General features: G+C 37.4%; 1 protein-coding gene across 10 annotated transcripts in view; it reads right to left on the bottom strand.

The window, feature by feature from the left end:
* LOC140638547 (phospholipid-transporting ATPase ABCA3-like) overlaps positions 1-24,216 on the bottom strand; it is a 195,415-nt gene that overhangs the window by 2,730 nt on the left and 168,469 nt on the right. For 7 of the 10 annotated variants that reach the window (XM_072836115.1, XM_072836119.1, XM_072836114.1 and 4 more), the window contains 3 exons: positions 17,192-17,379; positions 16,539-16,706; positions 15,943-16,133 (listed from right to left, as the gene is read on the bottom strand). The exons of 1 other annotated variant lie outside the window; for it this stretch is intronic. In XM_072836115.1, the coding sequence (XP_072692216.1) occupies positions 15,943-16,133; positions 16,539-16,706; positions 17,192-17,379 (547 nt within the window). Of the gene's footprint in view, positions 1-15,942; positions 16,134-16,538; positions 16,707-16,817; positions 16,941-17,191; positions 17,380-24,216 lie in introns of those variants that run through there. 2 more of the 10 variants (XM_072836118.1, XR_012035575.1) reach the window with 2 other exon arrangements.

The raw sequence follows: 24,216 nt of genomic DNA, 5'->3' as shown, positions 1-24,216 counted from the left end.
TTTCTTATGGGTGTTCAGTGTTATCTAATTGCAAGTTTAAATTTGTATTTCCCAAGTGCCTGGGTGGCTCAGTCGGTTAAACGTCTGCCTTTGGCTCGGGTCATAATCCCCAGGTCCTCAGATGGAGCCCCACATGAGGCTTCCTGCTCAGCAGGGAGTCTGCCTCTCACACTCCCTCTGCCCACCCCCCACTTGTACTCTCTCTCTCTTGCTCATTCTCTCTCTCAAATAAATGAAATCTTTAAATTTGTAGTTCCCAGATAACTAATGATGTTCAGCACCTTCTATATGTTTGCTATTTTGGTTACTTTTTAATTTTATGTTATTAATTAATTAATTAATTTTAAATATTTTATTTATTCATTCATGAGACACAGAGAGAGAGAGAGAGAGAGAGAGAGGCAGAGACACAGGCAGAGGGAGAAGCAGGCTCCATGCAGGGAGCCTGACAGGGGACTCGAACCGGGGTCTCCAGGATCAGGTCCTGGGCTGAAGCTGGCGCTAAACCGCTGAGCCACCTGGGCTGCCCTTGGTTACTTTTTTAAATAGAAAATTGCTCTATCCAAAACTTAACTATTTCTAGAGTCAACCATCCTTTCTCTTCACTTGGCTGTGTCCAGCATAACTGCCGATTGTACATGAGTCTTGTTGCTGTCAGTGGTTTTGGCCTACCTGTTTGTATTCCAGGTTTTTTGGGAGATACTCTATCACTTAATTTTTGTTATAGATATTATAGATGTTTACCACGGATTTTCACTTTTGTCATTCTATTTGTGTGTGTGTATGTTATGTCTATATACATTTACAATAGCCAAGATATGGAAGGAACTTAAGTATTCACCGGTAGATGAATGGATACAGAAGATGAGATATACATATATCTATGTATCTATATCTATACACACAATGGAATATTACATAGCCATAAAAATGAGGAGATCTTGCTGTTTGTAACAACATGGCTAAATCTGGAGAGTATTATGATAAGTGAAATAAGGAGGATGGAGAAAAATACCATGTGATTTCACTTTTATGTGGAACCTAAAAAACAAAACAAATGAACAATTTGGGTTAGAATCAGACTTGTAGATATGGAGAAAAAAATCGATGGCTGCCAGAAGGAAGGGGGTGATGGGACAGGCAAAATGGGTAAAGGGGAGTGGTAGATACAGGCTTCCAGTTATGGAATGAATAAATCACAGGGATAAAATGTACAGCATTGGGACTATAGCTAATGTTATGGTAACAGCCTTGTATGATCACAGATGCTTGTAGTGAGCATTGCATAAAGTACAGAGATGTTGAATCACTATGTTATATAACTGATAATAATGTAACAAGGTGTCTAAAATGTACTCAAATAAGAAGATTAGACATACATACAGCAAAGTGAATAATGATGAAAATACTACATATAAAACTTTTGGAATGCAGCTAAAACTATTTAAGAGGAAACTTTATGTTTCATATTATAAAAGAGGAAAGATTAAAAATTAGTAAGTTAATTATATAATTAAGAAGTTAGAAAGGGAATAACAATAAATCCAAATAAAATAGAAGGAAGGAGATAATACAGTCAAGAGGAGTTAAAAATACTAATATGTATACTAATACATAGCATAAATGAAAGAAGCTGGTCTACAAAGTCTACATGTGTGATTCCAACTACTGAACACTCTGGAAAAGGCAAAACTTTAGAGACAGTAAAAAGATCAGGGGCTGCCATAGGCTAGTGAGGAGAGGAGGGATAAATAAGTGGAACACTGAGGCTTCTAGGACAGTGAAACTATTCTATATGATACTTTAGTGGTGGATTCATGACATGCATTTGTCAAAACCCATAGGACTGTATGACACAGAGAATGAAATGAACTCTAACGTAAACTATGGGCTTCAGTTAATAATGTATCAGTATTCTAACTATGTTACTTAAGACACAAAATCCATTAACAATTTGTTATCAGTTGTGGTCTTACCGGAAATTCTTAACTGTACATTTGTTTCAACAAGTTTTTTTGTTTTGTTTTGTTTCAACAAATTTTATTTATTTTTATTTTTTAAAAGATTTTATTTATTTATTCATGAGATACACACACACACACACACAGAGGCAGGCACAGACACAGGCAGAGGGAGAAGCAGGCTCCATGCAGGGAGCCTGACGTGGGACTTGATCCCGGGCCCCCAGGATCACACCCTGGGCTGAAGACGGCGCTAAACCACTGAGCCACCCGGGCTACCCCAAGTTTTATTTTTTAAATGATGAATTGTCTTAGTCTAAGTTACTGCATTTTTATAATAAAGTAATGAATGGCACAGCTAGTGCAAGCAAACTTAAACCCAATTCAACTACCAGCTGAAAAAATACTTTGGTTCTTCAGGAGAAAAATGAGCAAAGCAAAAAAAAAAAAAAAAAAAAAAGAAAAAAAACTGTTTCATTTAATAGTTCTGAAACCTAACTCCTGGTATGGTTATTGGTTACTATAGGAAGGTACTTTTAAATTTAACCATTAACTAAGCATCTTTTCTTTATGATAGGGTCTACCTTCTGTTTCCCTAGAAAGGATGAATTTATATCATTTGACAAGCCTATTTCAAGTTTTTGTTGTTGTTGTTGTTATTGTTTGTTGCTTGTTTTTATCTTTGCAGCCTAAAATAAAAATGTCAAGTGTAGGGGCACGTGGGTGGTTCAGTCAGTTAAACATCTGCCTTCAGCTCAGGTCATGATCCTGACTCCTGGGATTGAGCCGTGCATTGGGCACCCTGCTTAGCAGGGAACCTGCTTGTCCCTCTCCCTCAGTCTACACCCCATGCTGCCAGTCTCTCAAATAAATAAGTAAATAAAATATTTTAAAAAATATCATATCAATGTAGGTTCTTCACTTGTAACCAATGTACCACACTAATGCAAGAATGCAAGGGAAAACTGTGTGAGGGATGGGATGCCTGGGTGGCTCAGTGATTGAGCACCTGCCTTCCGCCCAGGGCGTTATTTTGGAGTCCAGGGATTGAGTTCTGCATTGGGCTTCCTGAAGGGAGCTTGCTTCTCTCTCCGCCTATGTCTCTACCTCTCTCTCTGTGTCTCTTATGAATAAATAAATAAAATCTTAAAAAAAAAAAGAAATTGTGTGAGGGAGAACAGAGTGCATGTGAAAACTCACTTATCAATTTATCTGTAAACTTCAAACTGTTCTAAAAAGTAATGTCTATTAATTTAAAAAAAGTGAAGATGCACCATCCTAAAAATAACCATGAATATATTTTACCACATTAACAGAAAAAAGGCAAAGATTATAAAATCATTTTCATAGATGTGAGCAAATCATAAGATAGAATTCAACATCCATTAATAATTAAGGTTCACAGTAAACTTGAAAGGAACTTCCTCAATCTACTTTATTCACTTTTGGTAATCTCTAATTGTTCTTTTTTCATTGTGGTAAAACATGCATTGTAACATCATTTAAGCCATTTTTAATTGTATAATTCAGTGGCATTAATTACATTCATAATACTGTGTTCTCACCATCATCTATACCAAAACCTTTTCATCATCTGCAACATAATTTCTATACTCATTAAACAATAATTTCCCTTTACCTCAACCTCTATTCTTTCTGTCTCTATGAGGTACCTCATATATAGGTGTTATCATACAGTATTTGTCCTTCTGTGTCTGGCTTATTTCAGCAAGTGTAGTATTTTCAAAGTACAACTATGTGATAGCATATATTAAAACTTCATTCCTTTATGTGGGTGAATTTTGCATATGTATCAAATTTTATTTACCCATTCATCTTTTTTTTAAAGATTTTATTTATTTGAGAGAGAATGAGAAAGAGAGATGTGAGGGAGAAGCAGACTCCCTACCGAGCAGGGAGCAGGACGCAGGGCTCAATCCAAGGACCCTAGGATCTGAGCCAAAGGCAGACACTAAATCAACACAGCCATCCAGGCGCCCCTACCCATTCATCTTTGATGAACATTTGGGTATTTTCCATCTTTTGACTACTGTGAAAAATGCTGTTATGGACATTGGTGTACCAACATTTGCTCAAGTCCCTGCTTTCAGTTATTTTGGGAATCTACCTATGAGTGGAATTCCTAGATCATGTGATAATTCTGTTTAGCTTTTTGAAGAACTCCCAAACTGTTTTCCACAGTGGTTTGACCATTTTACATTTCCACTATAATGCATAAGAATTCCAATTTCTCTATATCCTCACCAACACTTATTTTTCCTCTTTGATTATAGCCAACTTAGTAGATGTGAAGCAGTATCTCATTGTGGTTTTGGTTCACATTTCCATAATGACCGGTGATGTTGAGCATCTTTTCATGTGTTTATTGGCCATTAGTATATCTTCTTTGAAGAAATGTCTACTGAAGTCCTTTACCCATTTTTGAATTTTGTTTCTTTACTGAGCTGTAGGAGATCTTTATATATTCTGGATATTAATCTCTGGTCAGATACATTAGTTGCAAGTATTTTATCCCATTCTGTAAGTTGTCTCTACTTTGATAGTGTTCTTTGGTACACAAAAGTTCTTAATTTTGATGAAGTCCAATTTATCTATTTTTCTTTGTTGTTGCTTGTGCTTTGGGCTCATATCAATGAAGTCATCGCCAAACTCAATGTCATGAAAATTTCTCTCAATATTTTCATGTAAGAATTTTATAGTTTTAGCTTTTATGTTTAGGTTTTCAATCCATTTTGAGTTAATTTTTACATATGATATAAAGTAAATGTTCAACTTCATTCTTTTGCATGTGAATATCCAATTTTGCCAACACCTTTCTCTTTTTTTTTTTTTGTATTTTTTTTATTGGAGTTCGATTTGCCAACCTGTAGTATAACACCCAGTGCTCATCGCATCAAGTGCCCCCCTCAGTGCCCGCCACCCAGTCACCCCCACCCCCCGCCCTCCTCCCCTTCCACCACCTCTAGTTCGTTTCCCAGAGTTAGGAGTCTTCCATGTTCTGTCTCCCTTTCTGATATTTCCTACCCATTTCTTCTCCCTTCCCCTCTATTCCTTTTCACTATTATTTATATTCCCCAAATGAATGAGACCATATAATGTTTGTCCTTCTCCGATTGACTTATTTCACTCAGCATAATACCCTCCAGTTCCATCCATGTGCAAGCAAATGGTGGATATTTGTCATTTCTAATGGCTGAGTAATATTCCATTGTATACATAAACCACATCTTCTTTATCCATTCATCTTTTAATGGACACCGAGGCTCCTTCCACAGTTTGGCTATAGTGGACATTGTTGCTAGAAACATCGGGGTGCAGGTGTCCCGGTGTTTCATTGCATCTGTATCTTTGGGGTAAATCGCCAGCAGTGCAATTGCTGGGTCGTATGGCAGGTCTATTTTTAACTCTTTGAGGAACCTCCACACAGTTTTCCAGAGTGGCTGCACCAGTTCACATTCCCACCAACAGTGTAAGAGGGTTCCCTTTTCTCCGCATCCTCTCAAACATTTGTGGTTTCCTGCCTTGTTAGTTTTCCCCATTCTCACTGGTGTGAGGTGGTATCTCATTGTGGTTTTGATTTGTATTTCCCTGATGGCAAGTGATGCGGAGCATTTTCTTATGTGCGTATTGGCCATGTCTATGTCTTCCTCTGCAGTAACACATTTTGAATTAATCTTTGTGAAGTTGGATATGTGTTTAGATTCATTTTTTTGCATGTGGATATCCAGTTATTATAATATCATTTGTTGAAAAGACTATCTTTGCTGCATTGAATAGCTTTTACTTCTTTGTTAAAGATCACTTGGTTTCATATTTCTGGGCTCTTTATTCTGTTCCATTAATCTATTTGTCTGTTTTTTTCCCCAATGCCACAATGCCTTGATTGCAGAACCTTTACATTAAGTCTTGAAGTCAGGTACTGCCAGTCCTCCAACTTCTTCTTTTTCTTTTTTTTTTTCATTTTAAAAATTTATTTATTTATTTATTCATGAGAGAGAGAGAGAGAGAGAGAGAGAGAGAGAGACGTAGGCAGAGGGAGAAGCAGGCTCCATGCAGGGAGTCTGACGTGGGACTCCATCCTGGGTCTCCAGGATCATGCCCTGGGCCGAAGGTGATGCTAAACCGCTGAGCCACCTGGGCTGCCCTTTTTCAATATTCTGTTGGCTATTTTGGAACCTTTGCCTCTCCATATAAACTTTAGAATCAGTTTATTGATATCCACAAAACTACTTATCCTCTCAATGATGAATACATTTATTTAGTTCTTCTTCATCTTCCTTTATTACAGTTTTGTAGTTTGCCTCATATAAATCTTCTACAAATTTGTTATATTTATACCTATGTATATCATTTTGGGAGCTGCAAATATATATGGTACTGTTTTCTTTTTTTTTAAGATTTTATTTATTTATTCACGAAAGACAGAGAGAGGCAGAGACACAGGCAGAGGGAGAAGCAGGCTCCTTGTAGGGAGCCTGACGTGGGACTCGATCCTGGGACCCTGGGATCACGCCCCGAGCCAAAGGCAGACGCTCAACCCCTGAGCCACCCTGGGGGCCCCGGTACTGTGTTTTCAATTTAAAATTCTTCTTGTTCAGGGATCCTTGGGTGGCATAGCGGTTTAGCGCCTGCCTTTGGCTCAGGGCGCGATCTTGGAGACCCAGGATCGAGTCCCATGTAGGGCTCCTGGTGCATGGGGCCTGCTTCTCCCTCTGCCTGTGTCTCTGCCTCTCTCTCTCTCTCTCTCTCTCTCTCTCTCTGTGTGACTATATTAAGCTTATATTCTGCAGCCTTGTTTTAAGCACTTACTAATTACCAGAGTTTCTGGTTCATTCTTTCGATTTTTCTAACAGGTCAATCATATCTTCAGTCCTATTCAGATTATTTATTTATTTTTGTGTGAGTTTTGGCAGATTGTGTCTTTCAATTGATCCATTTCATTTAGATTATCAAATTTATGGACATAGAATAGTTCATAGTATTGCTTGATTATCCTTTTAATGTCTATGGGATCTGTAGTGATATGCCCTATTTCATTTCTGATATTAGTAATTCATGTATTTTCTCTTTCTTAGTTATCCTGGCTAGACATTTATGGACTATATTTGTACTTTCAAGAATAAGGTGTTGCAAACAAAAACAATTTTACTTCTTACTTCCTACTTTGTATGTCTTTTATTTTTTTCTTACCTGATTTATCTGGCTAGGACTTCTGGTACTATGTTGAATAGGAGTGATGGGAGTGGACATCCTTGTCTTAATCATGATCATAAATGAAAGGCTTTTGACCTCTCACTGTTGAGTATGATGTTATTTCTGAGATTATTACATATTGTCTTTATTATGTTGAGGTACATTCTTACTATAACCAATTTGTTGAGAGTTTTTGTCATAAATGGATGTTGAATTTTGTCACGCCTTCTTTTTTGAGGGCATTGGTTGAGATGATCCTATAATTTTATCTTTCATTCTATGAATATGATGTATCCTACATTACATATGTTGAGCCATCCTTGCATCCTAGGAGTAAGTCCCACTTGATCATGATGTATGATCCTTTTAATATTCTGTTTAATTCTGTTTGCTAGTATATACTTTTGTTTTTCTTTAAGTTCCAGTTAGTTAGCATACAGTGTAATATAAGTTTCAGGTGTATAATATAGTGATTCAACACTTCCATACAACATCCAGTGCTCATCACAACAAGTGTACTCCTTAATCCTTAATCCCCATCTTCTAATTACCCCCAACCCTCCACCCACCTCTCTATGGTAATCATCAGTTTGTTCTCTACAGTTAAGAGCCTTTCTCTTGGCTTGCCTCTCTCTCTTTCTCCTTTGCTAATTTCTTTTGTTTCTTAAATTCCACGTATGAGTGAAATTATACGGCATCTGTCTTTCTCTGACTGATTTTGCTTAGCATAATACTCTCTAGCTCCAACCATGTTGCCAGTGGCAAGATTTCATTCTTTTTTTATGGCTGAGTAATATTCCTGTGTGTGTGTGTGTGTGTGTGTGTGTGTGTGACAACTTCTTTATCCACTCACTATTTGAAGGACACTTGGGCTGTTTCCATAGTTTGGCTGTTGTAGATAATGCTGCTATAAACAACTGTGAGAAGGAAAAGCAAAGCTGGAGGCATAACAATTCTGGACCTCACATTATATTACAAAGCTTTGTGATCAAAATGGTATGGTACTGGCACAAAAATAGATACATGGATCAATAGAACATATTAGAAAACCTAGAAACAAATCCACAACTATATGGTCAATTAATCTCTAACAAAGCAGAAAAGACTCTTCAATGGGAAAAAGACAGTTTCTTCAACAAATGGTGTTGGGAAAACTGGACCACTTTCTTAGACCAGACACAAAGATAAATCCAAAATGGTTTAAAGACCTTAATGTGAAACAGGAAACCATAAAAATCCTAGAGGAGAACACAGGCAATAACCTCTTTGACAATGGCCATGGTAATTTCTTTCTAGATATGTCTCCTGAGGCAAGGGAAACAAAAGCAAAAACTGCTAGAACTTCATCAAAACAAAAAAAGCTCTGCACACCAAAGGAAACAATCAACTAAACTAAAAGGCAACCTATGGAATGGCAGAAGGTATTTGTAAATGACATATCTGATAAAGGGTTAGTATCCAAAATATATTAAGAACTTATAGAACTCATCACACCTGAAACCGAATAATCCAATAAAAAATAGATGTGAATAGACATTTTCCCAAAGACATACAGACAGCCAACACACACATGAAAAGGTGCTCAATATAAGTTATCATCAGGGAAATTCAAATCAAAACTATAATGAGATATCACCTCACTCCTGTCAGAAAGGCTAAAATCAACAACATAAGAAACAACAGATGTTGGTGAGGATGGGGATAAAAGGGAACACTCTTGACTGCTGGTGGGAATGCAAACTGGTACAGACACTCTGGAAAATGGCATGGAAGTTCCCCAAAAAGTTAAAAACAGAACTAGCCTATGGTCCAGCAATTGGACTACTGGGTATTTGCTCAAAGGATAAACGAATACTAAAAAGGACATATGCACCTCAATGTTTACTCGTATTTTGTTGAGAAGTTTTGCATCCATATTCATCAAAAATATTGGCCTGTACTTTTCTTTTCTTATAGTGTCCTTATTTGGCTTTGGTATTAGGATAATTCTGGCCCTGTAAAATGAATTTGGGAGTGTTCCCTCCTCTTCAAATTTTTGGGAAATTTTGAAAAGGATTGGGGTTAATTCTTTAACTAACTATGAGGTATAATTCATCTGTGGAACCATCTGGAGTTGGGATTTTCTTTCTTGGGAGGGTTTTTCATTCTGCTTCATTCTCCTTACTCATTTTTGGTCTGTTCAGGTTTCTATTTCTTCATTATTCAGTCTTTGTAGCCTGTATGTTTCTAGGGTTGTATTCATCTAGTCATCCAATTTGTTCACATATAATTGTTTCTAGTAGTCACTTATGATCCTTCACATTTGTGAAGGATCCATCAGTTGTCATGTCTCTACTTTCATTTCTGATTTTTTAGTACTTTTTCTTTTTTTCTTAGTCTGGGTACATGTTTGTCAATTTTGTCTATTTTTTTTTAATTTATGATAGTCATACAGAGAGAGAGAGAGAGAGAGAGAGAGAGAGAGGCAGAGACATAGGCAGAGGGAGAAGCAGGCTCCATGCACCGGGAGCCCGATGTGGGATTCGATCCTGGGTCTCCAGGATCGCGCCCTGGGCCAAAGGCAGGCGCCAAACCGCTGTGCCACCCAGGGATCCCCTGTCTATTTTTTTTTTTTTAAGCAGATCTTAATTTCACTCATTTTTCTGCTGTGTTTCTGGTTGCCATCATTTGTTTCTTTTCTGAACTTTGTTATGTCCTTCCTTCTGGTAACTTTGTGTTTACCTTTTCCTTCTTTTTCTAGTTCCTTGAAGTGTAAAGTTAGGTTGTTTATTTAAAATTTTAATTTTTTTCTTTTATTAAAAAATATTTGTATTTATTTATTCATGAGAGACAGAGGCAGAGCAGGCAGAGGGAGAAGCAGGCTCCCCACAAGGAGCCTCATGTGGTACTTGACCCAGACCCTGGGATCATGCTTTGAACTGAAGGCAGACACTCAACCACTCAGTCACCTAGGCACCCCTATTTTTTTTCTTAATGTAGGCTTTTGTTGCTATAAACTTCCCTCTTAGAATTATTTTGCTGCATCCTATAAGTTTTGGTATGCTCATTTTCCATTTTAATTTGGTGCCAGATATTTTTTAAGTTTCCCTTTTTATTTCTCTTTTGACCCACTAGTTGTTCAGGAATGTATTAATTTCTGCATACTTGTAAATTTTCCCCTACTTCTCATGTTATTGATTTATTGTTTCATATCATTGTTGTTAGAAAAGATAATTGGTTTATTATTATTATTTTTTTAATTTGGTAAGGCTTGTTTGGGGGCTCATACAGGTTATATCCTGGAGAATGTTCCATGTGTGTTTGAGAAGAATGTGTTATGTTGTTTTAGATTTATTTGGTCTATTGTGTCATTCATGTTTGCTGTTACCTTATTGATTTTCTGTCTGGATGATCTAATCATTGTTCAAATTATGGTTTTGAAGTCTTTTTACTATTTTATTGTTGCCCTTTTCTTCCTACAGACTGTTAGTATTTGCTTAATATATTTAAGTACCCTAATATTGGGTGTGTATATAATTGTTATATCATCTCGATAAAATTGATTCCTTTATCATTATATGAACTTCTTTGTCATTTGATACAATTTTTGACTTAAAGTTCATTTTATCTGATATGAATATAGCAATTCTGATCTCTTGGTTCTATTTGCATAGGGTATCTTTATCCATCCCTTCACTTTGAGCCTAGTCTTTACATTTGAAATGGCAGTCACCTCCTCCAGTCTTTTCTGACTGCCTTCAGGAAGAAAATACCTTCTGTCATCCCCAGTTAGGGATTCTGAGGCTTTCTCAAATGCTTTTAATGAGTATGCTTACTTCATACTATTTGTTCCCTCTTGGGAGTGAATTCTTAAGACTGTATGACTTCTGTCCATTCTGCTATGCTAGGCTAGGTGATGAGAGTATACTATTTGTTTTCCATAGCATGATGCTGAATGCTCAAATTTGTGTACCTTCTCCCAACCTCATAGATTTGGACCAGCTGTCTGTGCGTGCACACTAACCATCTGCAAAGGCTCACTCTTGACATCCTTGCAGTTGCACATAGGGAGCCAGCCACAAGATATGGAATTTGTGTGGGTGACTTGCGTGGAGCATTGGTGCTTGTGGACTGGTTAGGGGGAATTGTAGTTGAGGTGTTAACAGCGGCTCATGGGCAGGCTTCCTGGTGGGGTCTGCAAAATGACTTGTAGGATCTGCTTCCCTTTGATAACTTCTGAGAGTCTTGCTGTTCTCTCAGCTTGTCCCTGCCGCAGTCATGCAGTGCACCTCAGTATTCTGGATGGAGCAAGAAAAAAGGGGATCTCTTTGCCAGTGTCCCTCACAACTTGGGAGGCTGGATGCTTATTATCTTTTTTTCCTTTTCAAAGATTTTATCTATTTATTCATGAGACACAGAGAGAGCGAGCCAGAGAGGCAGAGACATAGGCAGAGGGAGAAGCAGGCTCCATGCAAGGAGCCCAATGCGGGTCTTGATCCCGGGGCTCCAGGATCACGCCTGGGCCAAAGGCAGGCGCCAAACCCCCAAGCCACCCAGGGATCCCAGGCTGGTGCTTATTAATTCACTCTTACTTTCCCTTCTGGGGGAACTGTAGGCAAAAAAGGTTTCTCTTGGCACTGAGCTGTGCCACCTCATGATCAGGGTGACACTGTTTCTCTTTTCCTCATCAGTAGGAGCAATCTTGGACTTTTCTGCTTACTGATGTGCTGGAACTTCTCTACCGGACTCCAGCTTCCACAAAGGGGATCTTACATGTGGGTGACTGTCAAAATTGATGTTCTTTGTGGAGAAGACAGTAGAAAACTCCTTTGGTCATTTTGATTATATCACATTATTATTACTTTGAAAAAAATTTATCTTTTAGGTTAATTAAGAATAAGAAAAAATAGGGAAGCCTGGGTGGCTCAGTGGTTGACCACCTGTCTTTGGCCCAGGGCATGATCCTGGAGTCCTGGGATCGAGTCCCGCATCAGGCTCCCTACATGGAGCCTGCTTCTCTCTCTGCCTATGTCTCTTCCTCTCTTTCTGTCTCTCTCTCATGAATAAATAAATAAAATCTTAAAAAAGAAGAAAAATAGAAGTTTTCATTTTTATCTTTACTTATTCCTTCTTTGATGCTCTTCATTTGTTTATGTAAATCTGAATTTCTGATATTTCATTTTCCTTCTCTCTAAAGAACGTCTTTTAACATATCTTGTAAGGCAGGTGTACTGGCAAAAAGTTCCCTCAATTTTTTTCTTTTCTTGTCTCAAATTATTTCTCCTTCACAATGAAGTGTAATTTCTCTGGGTACAGAATTCTATGTTGGTGGTTTTATTCTCTCAACACTTTAAATATTTCACTTCACTCTTTGCTTGCATATTTAAAAAAGAAAAGATTTGAGAGAGGGGGTTAGAGGGAGAAGCAGACTCCCTGGGCTCAATCCCAGGATCCTGAGATCATGACCTGAGCCAAAGGCAGATGCTTAACCAACTGAGACACCAGGCGCCCCTACTTGTATGGTTTTTGAGGAGAAGTTAGATGTTATTCCTCTATAGATAAGGTGTCTTTCTTCTCTGCTTTTTTTTTTCCCCAAGATTTTTTTTCCTGTGATTTTCTGTAGTTGAAAACTGATATGCCTGGGTGTGGTTTTTTGTTTGTTTTGCATTTATCCTGTTGATGTTCTCTGAGCTTCCTTGAACTGGCGTTTGGTGTTGACATCAATTTGGGGGAGATTATATCATCATGGTTTCAAATATTTCTTTGGTTCCTTTATCTTTTTTTCCTTCTGATATTCCCATTATGCATATGTCACACCTTTTGTAGTCGTCCTACAGTATGCATACTCTCTTCTGTTGTGTTTTCGTTTGTTTGTTTTTTGTCTTTGTCTTTGCCTTTTGTTTTTGGTAATTCTATTGATACATCCTCCAGCTCAGATTCTCTCCTCAGCCAGGCCCAGTCTACTAACAATCCCATCAAATGCATTCTTCATTTCTATTATAGTGCTTTTGATCTCTAGCATTTCTTTTTGGTTCTTCCGTAGGATTTCCATCTATCTGCTTATATTGCCCATCTGTTCTTACATGCTGTCTACTGTATCCATTATAGTCCTTAGCATGTTAATTATAATTGTTTTCAGTTACTGGTCTGGTCTGATAATTCCAACATCCTTGCCATGTCCGATTCTAATGCTTGTTCTGTCTCTTCAAATTGTGGGGGTTTTTTTTCTTTCCTTTTCATATGCTTTGTAATTTTTTATTGATAGCCAGACTTCTTGGGGAAAAGGAACTGGTGTAATTAGGCTGTTAGTAATCTGGTGGTGTGGTGTGGGGGAGGGGAAGCGTTCTATAGTCTGTGTATCTCTCACTCTTTTAGTGAGCCCATGCCTCTGGATTATAAACTTCACAAGAGTTTCTTAGCTTTTTTTCTCCTCTCTTATGTGGGACAAGATGGTTGAAGTTGGGTATTTCCCTTCTCCAAGGTCAGTTAAGCTCTGATAATACCCTACCCAGTTAGGGTTAGGTTAACTAGTTTTGTCCTGCGGGCAGGTCTTGTTATAAAGAAAAGAGTTGTCTGATATATTTCAAAATGATTCCTCTTCTCTTCTCCCTGCTGGAAGCATGCAGGGTTTTTTCCCTCTGATTACTGTAATAATCTGCTTGTAGATATCCCCCATGATTTCTTACCTGGAATCTTTACCTCTCAGAATTGTCCATACAGCACACTCAGAAATTCAATTACAGATCAGGGTTTCCGATCCTGGCCCTGGTTACCACCGTGGTTTCTGCTTGTAAGTCTCTGCTCGGGTAAGCCAGGACTACCTGTATTTGCCTGTCTCTCCAATCTTGGCTGCAGTGGTTTGCCCTGTTTCATCATCTCTCTTTCATATTCTAGAAGAGTTTGTTGATATTTCAGTTTGTTCAGCTTTTTACTTGTTATGACAGAGTGGCAATTTCCAACCTTTTTATGTGCTGGACTGGAAACAAGAGCGTCTGTTCAGTTTTGAAGGTCCTTGCTTACTATGGGAATCTTAGGTTAAGCTACCCAACCTTGCAGTGAGTCCAAAGTTTCACCTATCTCAGTACTGGCATTGGAACTTGCTTCAGGAAAATTAGCTTTTGCATTTTTAAATTACTATCAAGTTCCAGCTTGATAATTTTTTTCTGTACAGTTTTCCTTTTGAATTGTTGTAATGTTCTTTGTGAGTCTAAGTAAATCATTAAAAAACAATTTTACTTTATGTTTCCAGTATGTATTTTTATTTAGTAGAAGACCTTTTCTGAGAGTATAATCTACCGTTCTATAAAAAGAGCAACTGTTTTCTTTCTTTCTCCTTTTCTGAACAATCTGGATAATGTACCTAAAAATTATCCAGAAAAGGAGAAAGAAAGAAATATAACATTTGGAAAAACAGCATATGTGAGATACTTTGTGGTTAATTCCATATCTTCAGCATTGCATGCAATAAATGCTCCATCAATCTTATGAATGAATGACTAAATGAATATTCAACTGCCTAAAAGACATATTTATCTGAATATTTAGGTATAATTAATATGGTCAATTCTGAATTAATGATCTTTCCCACGTAGTGGTTTCTCCCTTTAATTGAGCATGCACTCATGTGTATATGTATCCATTTCCTATCATATCCTCCTCTCTATTCTTACTGTGACTTCCTTTGTGCAGTCCAATACCATTCACTTCTTTATCATCATTATAGACTCCATGTTTTTAATCTTGTATCTTGACCATCTGGCTACCACGCTGATGATAGAGTGATCATTCAAGCTGGAGACTCAAGAAGTCAAAATTCTTAAAGGGCTTACCATGTCTCTGCTTAATGATTAGAATAACGTAGTGGGAATAGAGGTAAATATAGAGCTGGCTATAAATGACTCTACCATGAGTACAGAGAAGTACTTACTGAATTTAGCCACAAAAGCAGAATTATTGATTTTTATGTTACACATCCAGATTATTTTCTTGAAGCAGTAAAGGAAGTTTATTGTTCTAGTTTACATTTCATAAACATTGCCTGTCTCAGGGACCAAGGAAAGGCAGAAGATAGATGGTCAGGGGGAAACCTTAAAGAATTATCAAAAGAGGGTGCCTAAGTGGCTCAGTCAGTTAAGTGTCTTCTCAGGTTGTCATCCCAGAGTCCTGGGATCCTGTCCTGCATTGGACTCCCTGCTGGTGGGGAGTCTGCTTCTTCCTCTCCCTCTACCCCTCCTCTCTGCTTGTGTGTGCTCTCTTTCTCTTACACATGCACACTCTCTCTCAAATAAATAAATAAATAAATAAAGTCTTAAAAAAGAGTTATCAAAGCTAAAAAGGTTACTTAATCTCAATAATTTAATTCTAGATGAATACATATTAACAGGTCTGTCTTACTGGTTGATTCCTATAATAGACTGGTTAGAGCCTCTGCTATTTTGAGAAAGTTTCTTGGCATTATCATGGATAATATCTCAGAGAAATTATTCCAAAGGAGCTTGGTATAAAGCTCAGTAAAAATAACTCTTAGGAGGGGCGTCTGGGTGGCTCAGCCATTGAGTATCTGCCTTTGGCTCAGGTCGTGATCTTGGAGTCCTGGGATGGAGTCCAGCATTGGTATCCCAAGAGGGAGCCTGCTCCTCCCTCTGCCTGTGTCTCTGCCTCTCTCTCTCTGTGTCTCTCATGAATAAATAAATAAAATCTTTAAAAAAGTAACTCATAGGAAAAGGATATGAGGATATGAAGCAAAACAAAGTAAAAATTTAACACAAGGCAGCCCTGCCTACATTACCTGGGAAAGTTGTTGCTATGAATTCTTTGAACTTCTCTAGTTTACTTTTATTGTTTTCAAACTTAATCTTTGCTGTCAGACTGTATGCATTACCAAATTTGTTCTTGAGGTGCTGAGGGCTGCCCAGGCACTTGAACTTCCCCTTTACCATAATGGCCAATCTGGTACAGAGGGCCTCACATTCTTCCATGCTAGGGGGACAAAGGAGGTATGGTTAAAGAGATTCCCCTTCAGCAGGCAAATTCCGTATATCAAAACTGAGCTAGAATTATAAAGTAACAGTTGTAGTAGGAAAGCTTGGTAATGCAGATGATCACTACTAAGACCATAACTGGAAAGAGGAGATCTTAAAATTCAAAGCAGTTGATTCCTAAATAATAATAGGAACACAGTTCCTTAACTTCCTATCTTCTGTTATTTCTGGATTACTGGATTCAGCTGAGGATTCTTGGCATCAATCAAGAATCAGCCTCTACTCATAGTCCCTCCTACATAGCTCATGTACTTAGACAAGTTCACTGACTTATACTCCTGGTTCCACCTAATTCCCTCCTATACTCTTCTGACTCTCAACCAAGCTTCCCAATGGGTCATACCTGTGGGAAGTTATGATGATAGCTTTGCTTCTACACATCCATGTAATGGTGTTCCACAGCAGGCGCCTGGCTACTGGGTCTAAGCCAGTAGATGGCTCATCCAGAAAGACAACTGAAGACTCTCCCATTAGGGCAATAGCAGTATTCAGTCTACGTCTGTTTCCTTCACTTTATTGACAAAGAAGGAGAAAGTAGATGAAAAAGAAGATAAAGGTACACATGTCATTAATTCATAGGAATTAGGTCATCTATACAGAATGATGATTTGATATGACTCACAAAGCAGTAGGCCCAAGTCCAGATGCATGTATCAATTCATTTTCACTGAAATAACTTTTTTTCTTGGTAATTTATTACAGCATCATTATTGGTAAAATATTTTTGTTTTGGGGAGACAAAAACCTTAAAGAAATAGGGATGAAGGCACTTTTTTAAAAAATGAAGCTCAGAGTCTACAGCTCACATCTGCAAAAGGTTAATTTCATGTAAGTGGGATCTGCCTTATTCCTGACATCTGAACGCTGACAGGATATTAGACTGTCTCACAGTCATTACCTCTGTGTGACAGATGGATTGGGTTGAGTTTGCAGGCTTTCATTCTAAATAGTAGAAACACAAGTAGGCAGCTTAATTGCAACAGCATAATGTCTGACCTGTATATGTGGACAAAATCATCAGCATTTGCTTCCAGTTGCACTGCATACAAAAAGGTTTCCACATACTTGGAAATGTCTGGCTCAGGGACCCCTCTCAGTCTGGCATACATGATCAGTACTTCCTGACCTGTCATGTGGTTCAGCACGGGGTCATCTTGAGGACAGTAGCCAATTCTTGACCTAATCTGAATCAAGAGAGTAATCATAAGGATAGATCTAAGTCAACTATTCCACTGAGCATATAGTTTACATGAATAAGATAGAAAACCTGGTTTTCTAGCCCATGTTACTAAGAAGGTTTGATACCCAAAGAGCTCCCAACAAGTATTATCTCTTTTCCAGGTAGAATCCACTGTAGTAAGATGGAATACTAACATCTCTAACTGGAATTTTCAACACATATCCATTGTGCCCTGCTATGTACCCAAGACAGAATTTTGTTAGAGGAAATTGCCTATTTAAATATCATTGGAAAAACTCTTCTATTGAATCAATTAAAATAATATATAGGATTTTATTTCTAATAATGGTCAAGTTATTTCGATTAAGAAGTATATGATATATATCATACATATACATATGCATATATATATATGCATACATTATATGCATAAAAATACAAAATAAACAAGTCAGACCATATCAAACTAAAAAGCTTTTGCACAGCAATGGAAACTATCAATAAAATGAAAGGGCAACCTATTGAATATTTGCAAATGATGTATTTGATAAGGGGTTAATATCCAAACTACATAAGGAACTTACACAATTCAATAGCAAACAAGCAATCTTATTAAAAAATGAGTCTGAACAGCAACATTTTTCCAAAGAAGATGTCCATGACCAACAGAAACATGAAAAGGTGCTCAATATTACTAATAATCAGTGAAATACAAACAGAAACCACAATGATTTATCACCTCACACCTGTTAGAATGGCTATTATCAAAAAAAACCAAGAGATAACAAATGCTGGTGAGGATGTGGAGAAAAGGGAAGCCTGTGCATGGCCAGTGGAAATGTATATTGGTACAGCCAGTAGAGAAAAGAGTTTGAAGTTTCCTCAAAAGATTAAACATTGAACTACCATATGATCTATTAGTTCTACTTCTGGGTATTTATCTGAAGGAAATGCAAACACTAACTCAAAAAGATAACCACATAATAAAAAAGGTATCTGCTGTTCATTGCAGCATTATTTATCATAGCCAAGACATGGAAACATGAATCCAATGATGGTTGAATGTATAAAGAAATATTATATGTATATGTTGTATATTTATACAATGAAATATTATTCAGCCATAAAAATACAGAAATCCTGACATTTGTGACAACATTGATGGCTCTTTAGGGCATTATGCTATGTGAAATAAGTCAGTCAGAGAGACACAGTATGATCTCACTTATATGTAAACTTTATTTTTGTTTTAAGTATATTGTTATTTTATATTGTTCAGTTTTAATTTTTCTAGGATCTGAACATTTAGATATCGTTGTTCTTATCTACTCTTTAAAAGTTTATGGAATAGCCTCTATGAAGCCATCTGGTACTTTATCTTATTTCATTGAAGAGTGAATCTTTGACAAGTTTATTTCTGTAAAAATTTTGAAAGTTTCAGTTTTCTGTTTATTTCTTTTGACATCAGTTTTAATAATTTGTAGTTAGAAAGTTATGAGTTCCATTAAATTTTAAATTTTATTGGGATGACTGGGTAGTTCAGTTGGTCAAGTGTTTGACTCTTGGTTTTGGCTTGGGCTATGATCTCAGGGTCATGGATTCAAGCCCTGAATCAGATTCTGTGCTTGGTGTGGAGTCTGCTTGTCCCTCACCTTCCGCTCCTCCACACATCCGCTCTCTCAAATAAAATGTTAAATAAAATCTTTTTTAAAAATTTAAATTTTACTTGCATGGAATTCAAGTGCTTTGTGTTTCTTATTTCTTTTTAAAAAGTTTTTACTTAAGTTCCAGTTAGTTAACATAGAGTGTAATATTAGTTTCAGATGTATAATATAATTTCAAGTGATTCAACACTTCCATACATTACCCACTGCTCATCATAACAAGTGCACTCCTTAATCCCCATCACCCATTCCCCTACCTACCTCTCCTCTGGTAACCATCAATTTGTTCTTTATAGTTAAAGAGCCTGTCTCTCGATTTGCCTTTCTTTTTTCCCTTCCTATTCATTTTTTTTGTTTCTTAAATTCCATATATGGGTGAAATCATATGGTATTTGCTTTTCTCTGACTGACTTATTTTGCTTAGCATAATACTCTGTAGCTCCATCCATTTTGTTGCAAATGGCAAGATTTCATTCTTTATGGCTGAATAATATTCCATTGTGTACATATACCATATCTTTATCCGTTCATCATTTGATGGACACTTGGGCTGTTTCCATGACTTGGTTATTGTAGATAATGCTGCTAAGACATCACTGATTGTCAGAGAAATACAAATCAAAACTACAATGAGATATCACCTTACACCTGTCAGAATGGCTATAATCAACAATACAAGAGACAACGGGTATTGGTGAGGATGTGGAGAAAAGGGAATCCTCTTGCACTGCTGGCGGGAATACAAACTGGTGCCATCACTGAAAAACAATATGGAGGTTCCTCAAAAAATTAAAAATAAAACTACCCTACAATCCAGCAATTGCACCACTAGGTATTTACCAAAAGAACAGAAAAATACTATTTTAAAAGGATAAATGCATTCCAATGTTTATAGCAGCATTATCTTATCATTTCTTCGAAATATATTTATATCTCCTTTTTAGGGGCAGGTTTTCCATTTCTTTATTTTAACAAAGTTCTAGTTGTCTTAATTGTTGGTTAGCTGGCTTTATATTTTTAATTATTAATGTATGCACTTGTCTACATTTTTATATGTTTTCCTTCCATTCATTTTTAAAAATGTTTTTCTTTTTTATTGAAATGAGTGTATAATGTATATGTATATTATTCACCCAATAGTTAGTTATTGCATCTCATAGTTTCTTATATATAAGGTTTTCATTATTTTCTAGAAATTTTTGTAATTTGTGGGGCACCTGGGTGACTCACCTTCAGCTCAGTTTGGGATTGAGCCCTACATCAGGCTCCCTGTTTAGTGAGGGGCATCCTTCTCCATCCCCCCTCATTGTGCTCTCTCCTGCTCTCTCTCTCTTTTTAAAAAATATTTTATTTATTTTTTCATTAGAGACACACAGAGAGAGGCAGAGACATAGGCAGAGAGAGAAGCAGGCTCCCCATGGGCAGCCTGACGCGGGACTCAATCAAAGGACCCCAGGATTTTATTTATTTATTTGAGAGAGACAGCAAGAGCATGAGCAGTGGGAAGAGGGAGATGGAGAGGGAGAGAGAGACAAGCAGACGCCAAGCAGAGCAGGGAGTCTGATATGGGACTCAATCCCAGAACTTCAGGATCAAGACCTAAGCCAAAGACAGATGCTTAACTGACAGAGTCACCCAGGTGCCCCTTTAAACCTAATATTTTTGACTACAGGTGTGTTTTTAGTGATCTTTGGCTAATGAGTTTTACTATAACAATGACTTAGAATCAAGTGCCCATCAAAGAGAAAGAGTGATATATTTACTTACCTAAAAGTTTTTGCAAGATGAAAACAGTATGAGCTAAGTCACGAAGCAAACATGAAATATATTTGAAACTCATGTTGCAGAAAATGATAATATATGAAGAACTCGAGGAAATTAATAAAAGTGTCAATAATTTAAAGATGTATAAAGATTATAGATAGACATTCATAGGAAAGGAAATGTAAATGACTTTTAGACATATAAAAAGTTGGAGTGATGTCAACAAGATGGTGGAATAGGAAGCTCCTCAATTTCTCTCTTGATGGATGCACCAAATAAACAGATGCCTATGGCTCAATTCCTTTTGAGAGAAATACAGAAAAAATTAAGAGACTCCTACATATTGGGTAAGAAAATGCCCACATCAAAATGGGTAGGAAAAGCTGAGACACACTCGTTCTGTAAACCCTGCTGTTAGCATACTGCCTTAACAATTAGAAGGGAGTCCCAACTCCCAACTTCTCCTTGAGGAGTGAAAGCTTTGGCCACACATCTTTTTTTTTTTTTTTTTTTTTTAACTGAAGCCTGAAGAATGGAGAGAAGTTAGCCAGTTAAGATAGGGGAAGTCATTGTGAGCTTAGTAAGTGTAGTTGCTAAGTTGGAAGTCTCACCCTATAACAAGTAAATATTTTTGTTTGTTTTAAGTTTATTTTTTAGTAATTTGTACACCCAGTGTACAACCTAGAGACCAAGAGTCACATGCTCCACCTACTGAGCCAGATAGGTGTCCAGAACCCTTAACTTCTGTGGCTGCCATCTAAGGGACCAGATCCCAAATTACCCAGCTCAGAGCTACGTGGCTTGACATTTATTTGTCCTTAGGACCACAGAAAGCAAAGATGTATTTTATTTTATTTAAAAAAGTTTGGGATCCCTGGGTGGCGCAGCGGTTTGGCGCCTGCCTTTGGCCCAGGGCGCGATCCTGGAGACCCGGGATCGAATCCCATATCAGGCTCCCGATGCATGGAGCCTGTTTCTCCCTCTGCCTGTGTCTCTGCCTCTCTCTCTCTCTCTCTGTGACTATCATAAGTAAATAAATAAAAATTAAAAAAAAAGTTTATTTTATTTTCATTTTTATTTTAATTTCAGTTAGTTAAAAAATAATTTCCGTTAGTTAACATACAGTGTTATATTAATTTCAGGTGTACAATATAGTAATTCAACAGTTCCATACATTACCTTGTGCTCATCAGGACAAGTGTACACCTTAATCCCCATCACCTATTTAACCCAACTCCCCCATCCACCTCTCCTCTGGTAACCATAAGATTGTTCTCTATAATTCAGAGTCAAGGAGGTGATTTTAAACAAGCATGTAATCATTTGCTGTGACTATACCATCAGGTTCAGTGCAGAAGGAAAAGGGGAAAACATCCAGTTCCCATATTCTCCCTATAATGGTTAGACTGAATACTTTCCCAAATGCAGATGGAGAGTTGTGCTTCCATTTGGTCTGCATTTGGGGGCTTATAGAACAGATAATTAGTTGTTTTTCAGAAGCCTGGATTAGCATGTAGGAATTTCCTGTACCTTTCTCTACGGCTTCCTCCAATGATAAAACCAAGTTTCTAGCTTCTCTGTGAAAGGAGTTTGTCTACATATATGGCACCCTGTGCTACTGGCTCTTGTGGGACTGGCTCCTAAATCATCTAACTCTGGGAGCTAATGTTTCTCAGCATTTGCTCGTCCCCCAGGACCATAGAGAACAAACACAAGCACTCCAGGCAGCTATTCCCACTGGCTAGGGACAAAGAGAACACAAAGAGAACAGGCAAAAGCACCTAGCTATGTTTCTCCCTGAAAGGGCTTAGACTGTGTATCTAACATTACAACTTTCCCAGCTGCAGTCCAAAGGTTACGCTTCTAATTATCTTGCATCTAGGAGCTAATGGGCAGGCACTTTGTAGTACTTCAGCAGCCGGAATGTGTGTGTACCTTTCCTTTGCCTTGAAAGCACTGATGAAACTTGACATAACCTAATTTCCCAGGGGCCACTAAGAACAAAGATGGCAGTTTGGACAAGCACAAAGGTTTGAGAGGCACCTGTATCTCCAGCTGGGCTGATTGGCAAGGGTTATCTCCTACTAGCTTCTACAAGGCCACTCTGTTAAGACTAGGAGAGATGGTTTCTACATAAAGTATAGAAACAAATTCAAAGAGCTAAGGGAAATGAAGGAACAGATAAATAAAAGAACAAACAAAGAATAAGTTAAATCTCCAGAAAATGACCCTAATGGGATGGAGATAAATGACTTATTTACCTGACAGAGAATTCAAAATAATGGTCATAAAGATGCTCACTGAGGTAAAGGAGAGAAGTGCATGAACAAAGTGAGAATTTCAATAAAGAGAAAATATTAAAAAGTATGAAACATAAATCATAGAGGTGAAGATTATGATAACTGGATTGAAAATTCAATAGCAGGGATCAACATCAGACCAAATGAGGTGGAAGATAAGATCAGTGAACTCAAAGACAAGCCAGTGGAAATCATCTAGAGAAGAAAAAAGAATTAAAAAGAGGGATGATACTTTAAAGGACTTATGGGATACCAGTAAGTCTACCAATATTCGCACTATGGGAGTCTCAGAAAACAAAGAAAGAGAGAAGGAGCAGAAAGTTTATTCAAAGAAGTAGTGGCCAGCTTTCCATGCTGTCCAGAGAAGAGATACTGTCATAACTTAAAGGAAAACTTTCTTTTTTTTTATTTATGGAAAACTTTCATCATGTCTGGAGACCTTGGTGTCTTGTAAATGAAGAAGAAAGGTATGGGACCAACCTTGAGTTCCAAATGGAACAGCACTTCTTTTTTTTTTTAATATATTACTAAATTTTATTCCTAGTATTTTGTGAAGAATTTTTGCATCTGCATGTGTGAAAGATGTTGGCCTTTGGCTTTCTTTCTTTCTTTCTTTCTTTTGCCTTTGTTTTTGTTCTTTTGGTTTTTTGTTTACTTATTGAGATATAATTGACATAGAACAGCACTTCTACAAAAGGAAAAGTGATAGCATCCGTATCAAAAATCTGAAGAGAACCTGAGATGTTTCTGCTAGTAGCTCATGCCATTGCTGACACTGAAAACCTGGCTGATGTGTGTCTTATCCTCCAGGAATATTGCCCAGCAAACTGTGTTGAAGTTTGCTACTGTCACTGAGAGCTTTCCCCTAAGGTCAGGAACACGACAGGGATGTCCACTCTAACTACTGTTGTTCAACATAGAAGTCCTAGCCTCAGCAATCAGATAGCAAAAAGAAATAAAAGGCATCTAAATTGTCAAGGAAGAAAGCAAACTCTCAGTCTTTGCAGATGACATGATACTCTATGTGGAAAACCCAAAGACTCCATTGAAAAATTGCTAGATCTCTATAGCAAAGAGGCAGGATATAGAATCAATGACAGAAATCAGTTGCAT

The sequence above is a fragment of the Canis lupus genome, chromosome 8 (genome assembly GCF_048164855.1).
Source record: "Canis lupus baileyi chromosome 8, mCanLup2.hap1, whole genome shotgun sequence".
NCBI lineage: Eukaryota > Metazoa > Chordata > Mammalia > Carnivora > Canidae > Canis > Canis lupus.
The sequence above is the reverse complement of the archived record's forward strand: the minus strand, read 5'-3'. Positions and strand labels throughout refer to the sequence as shown.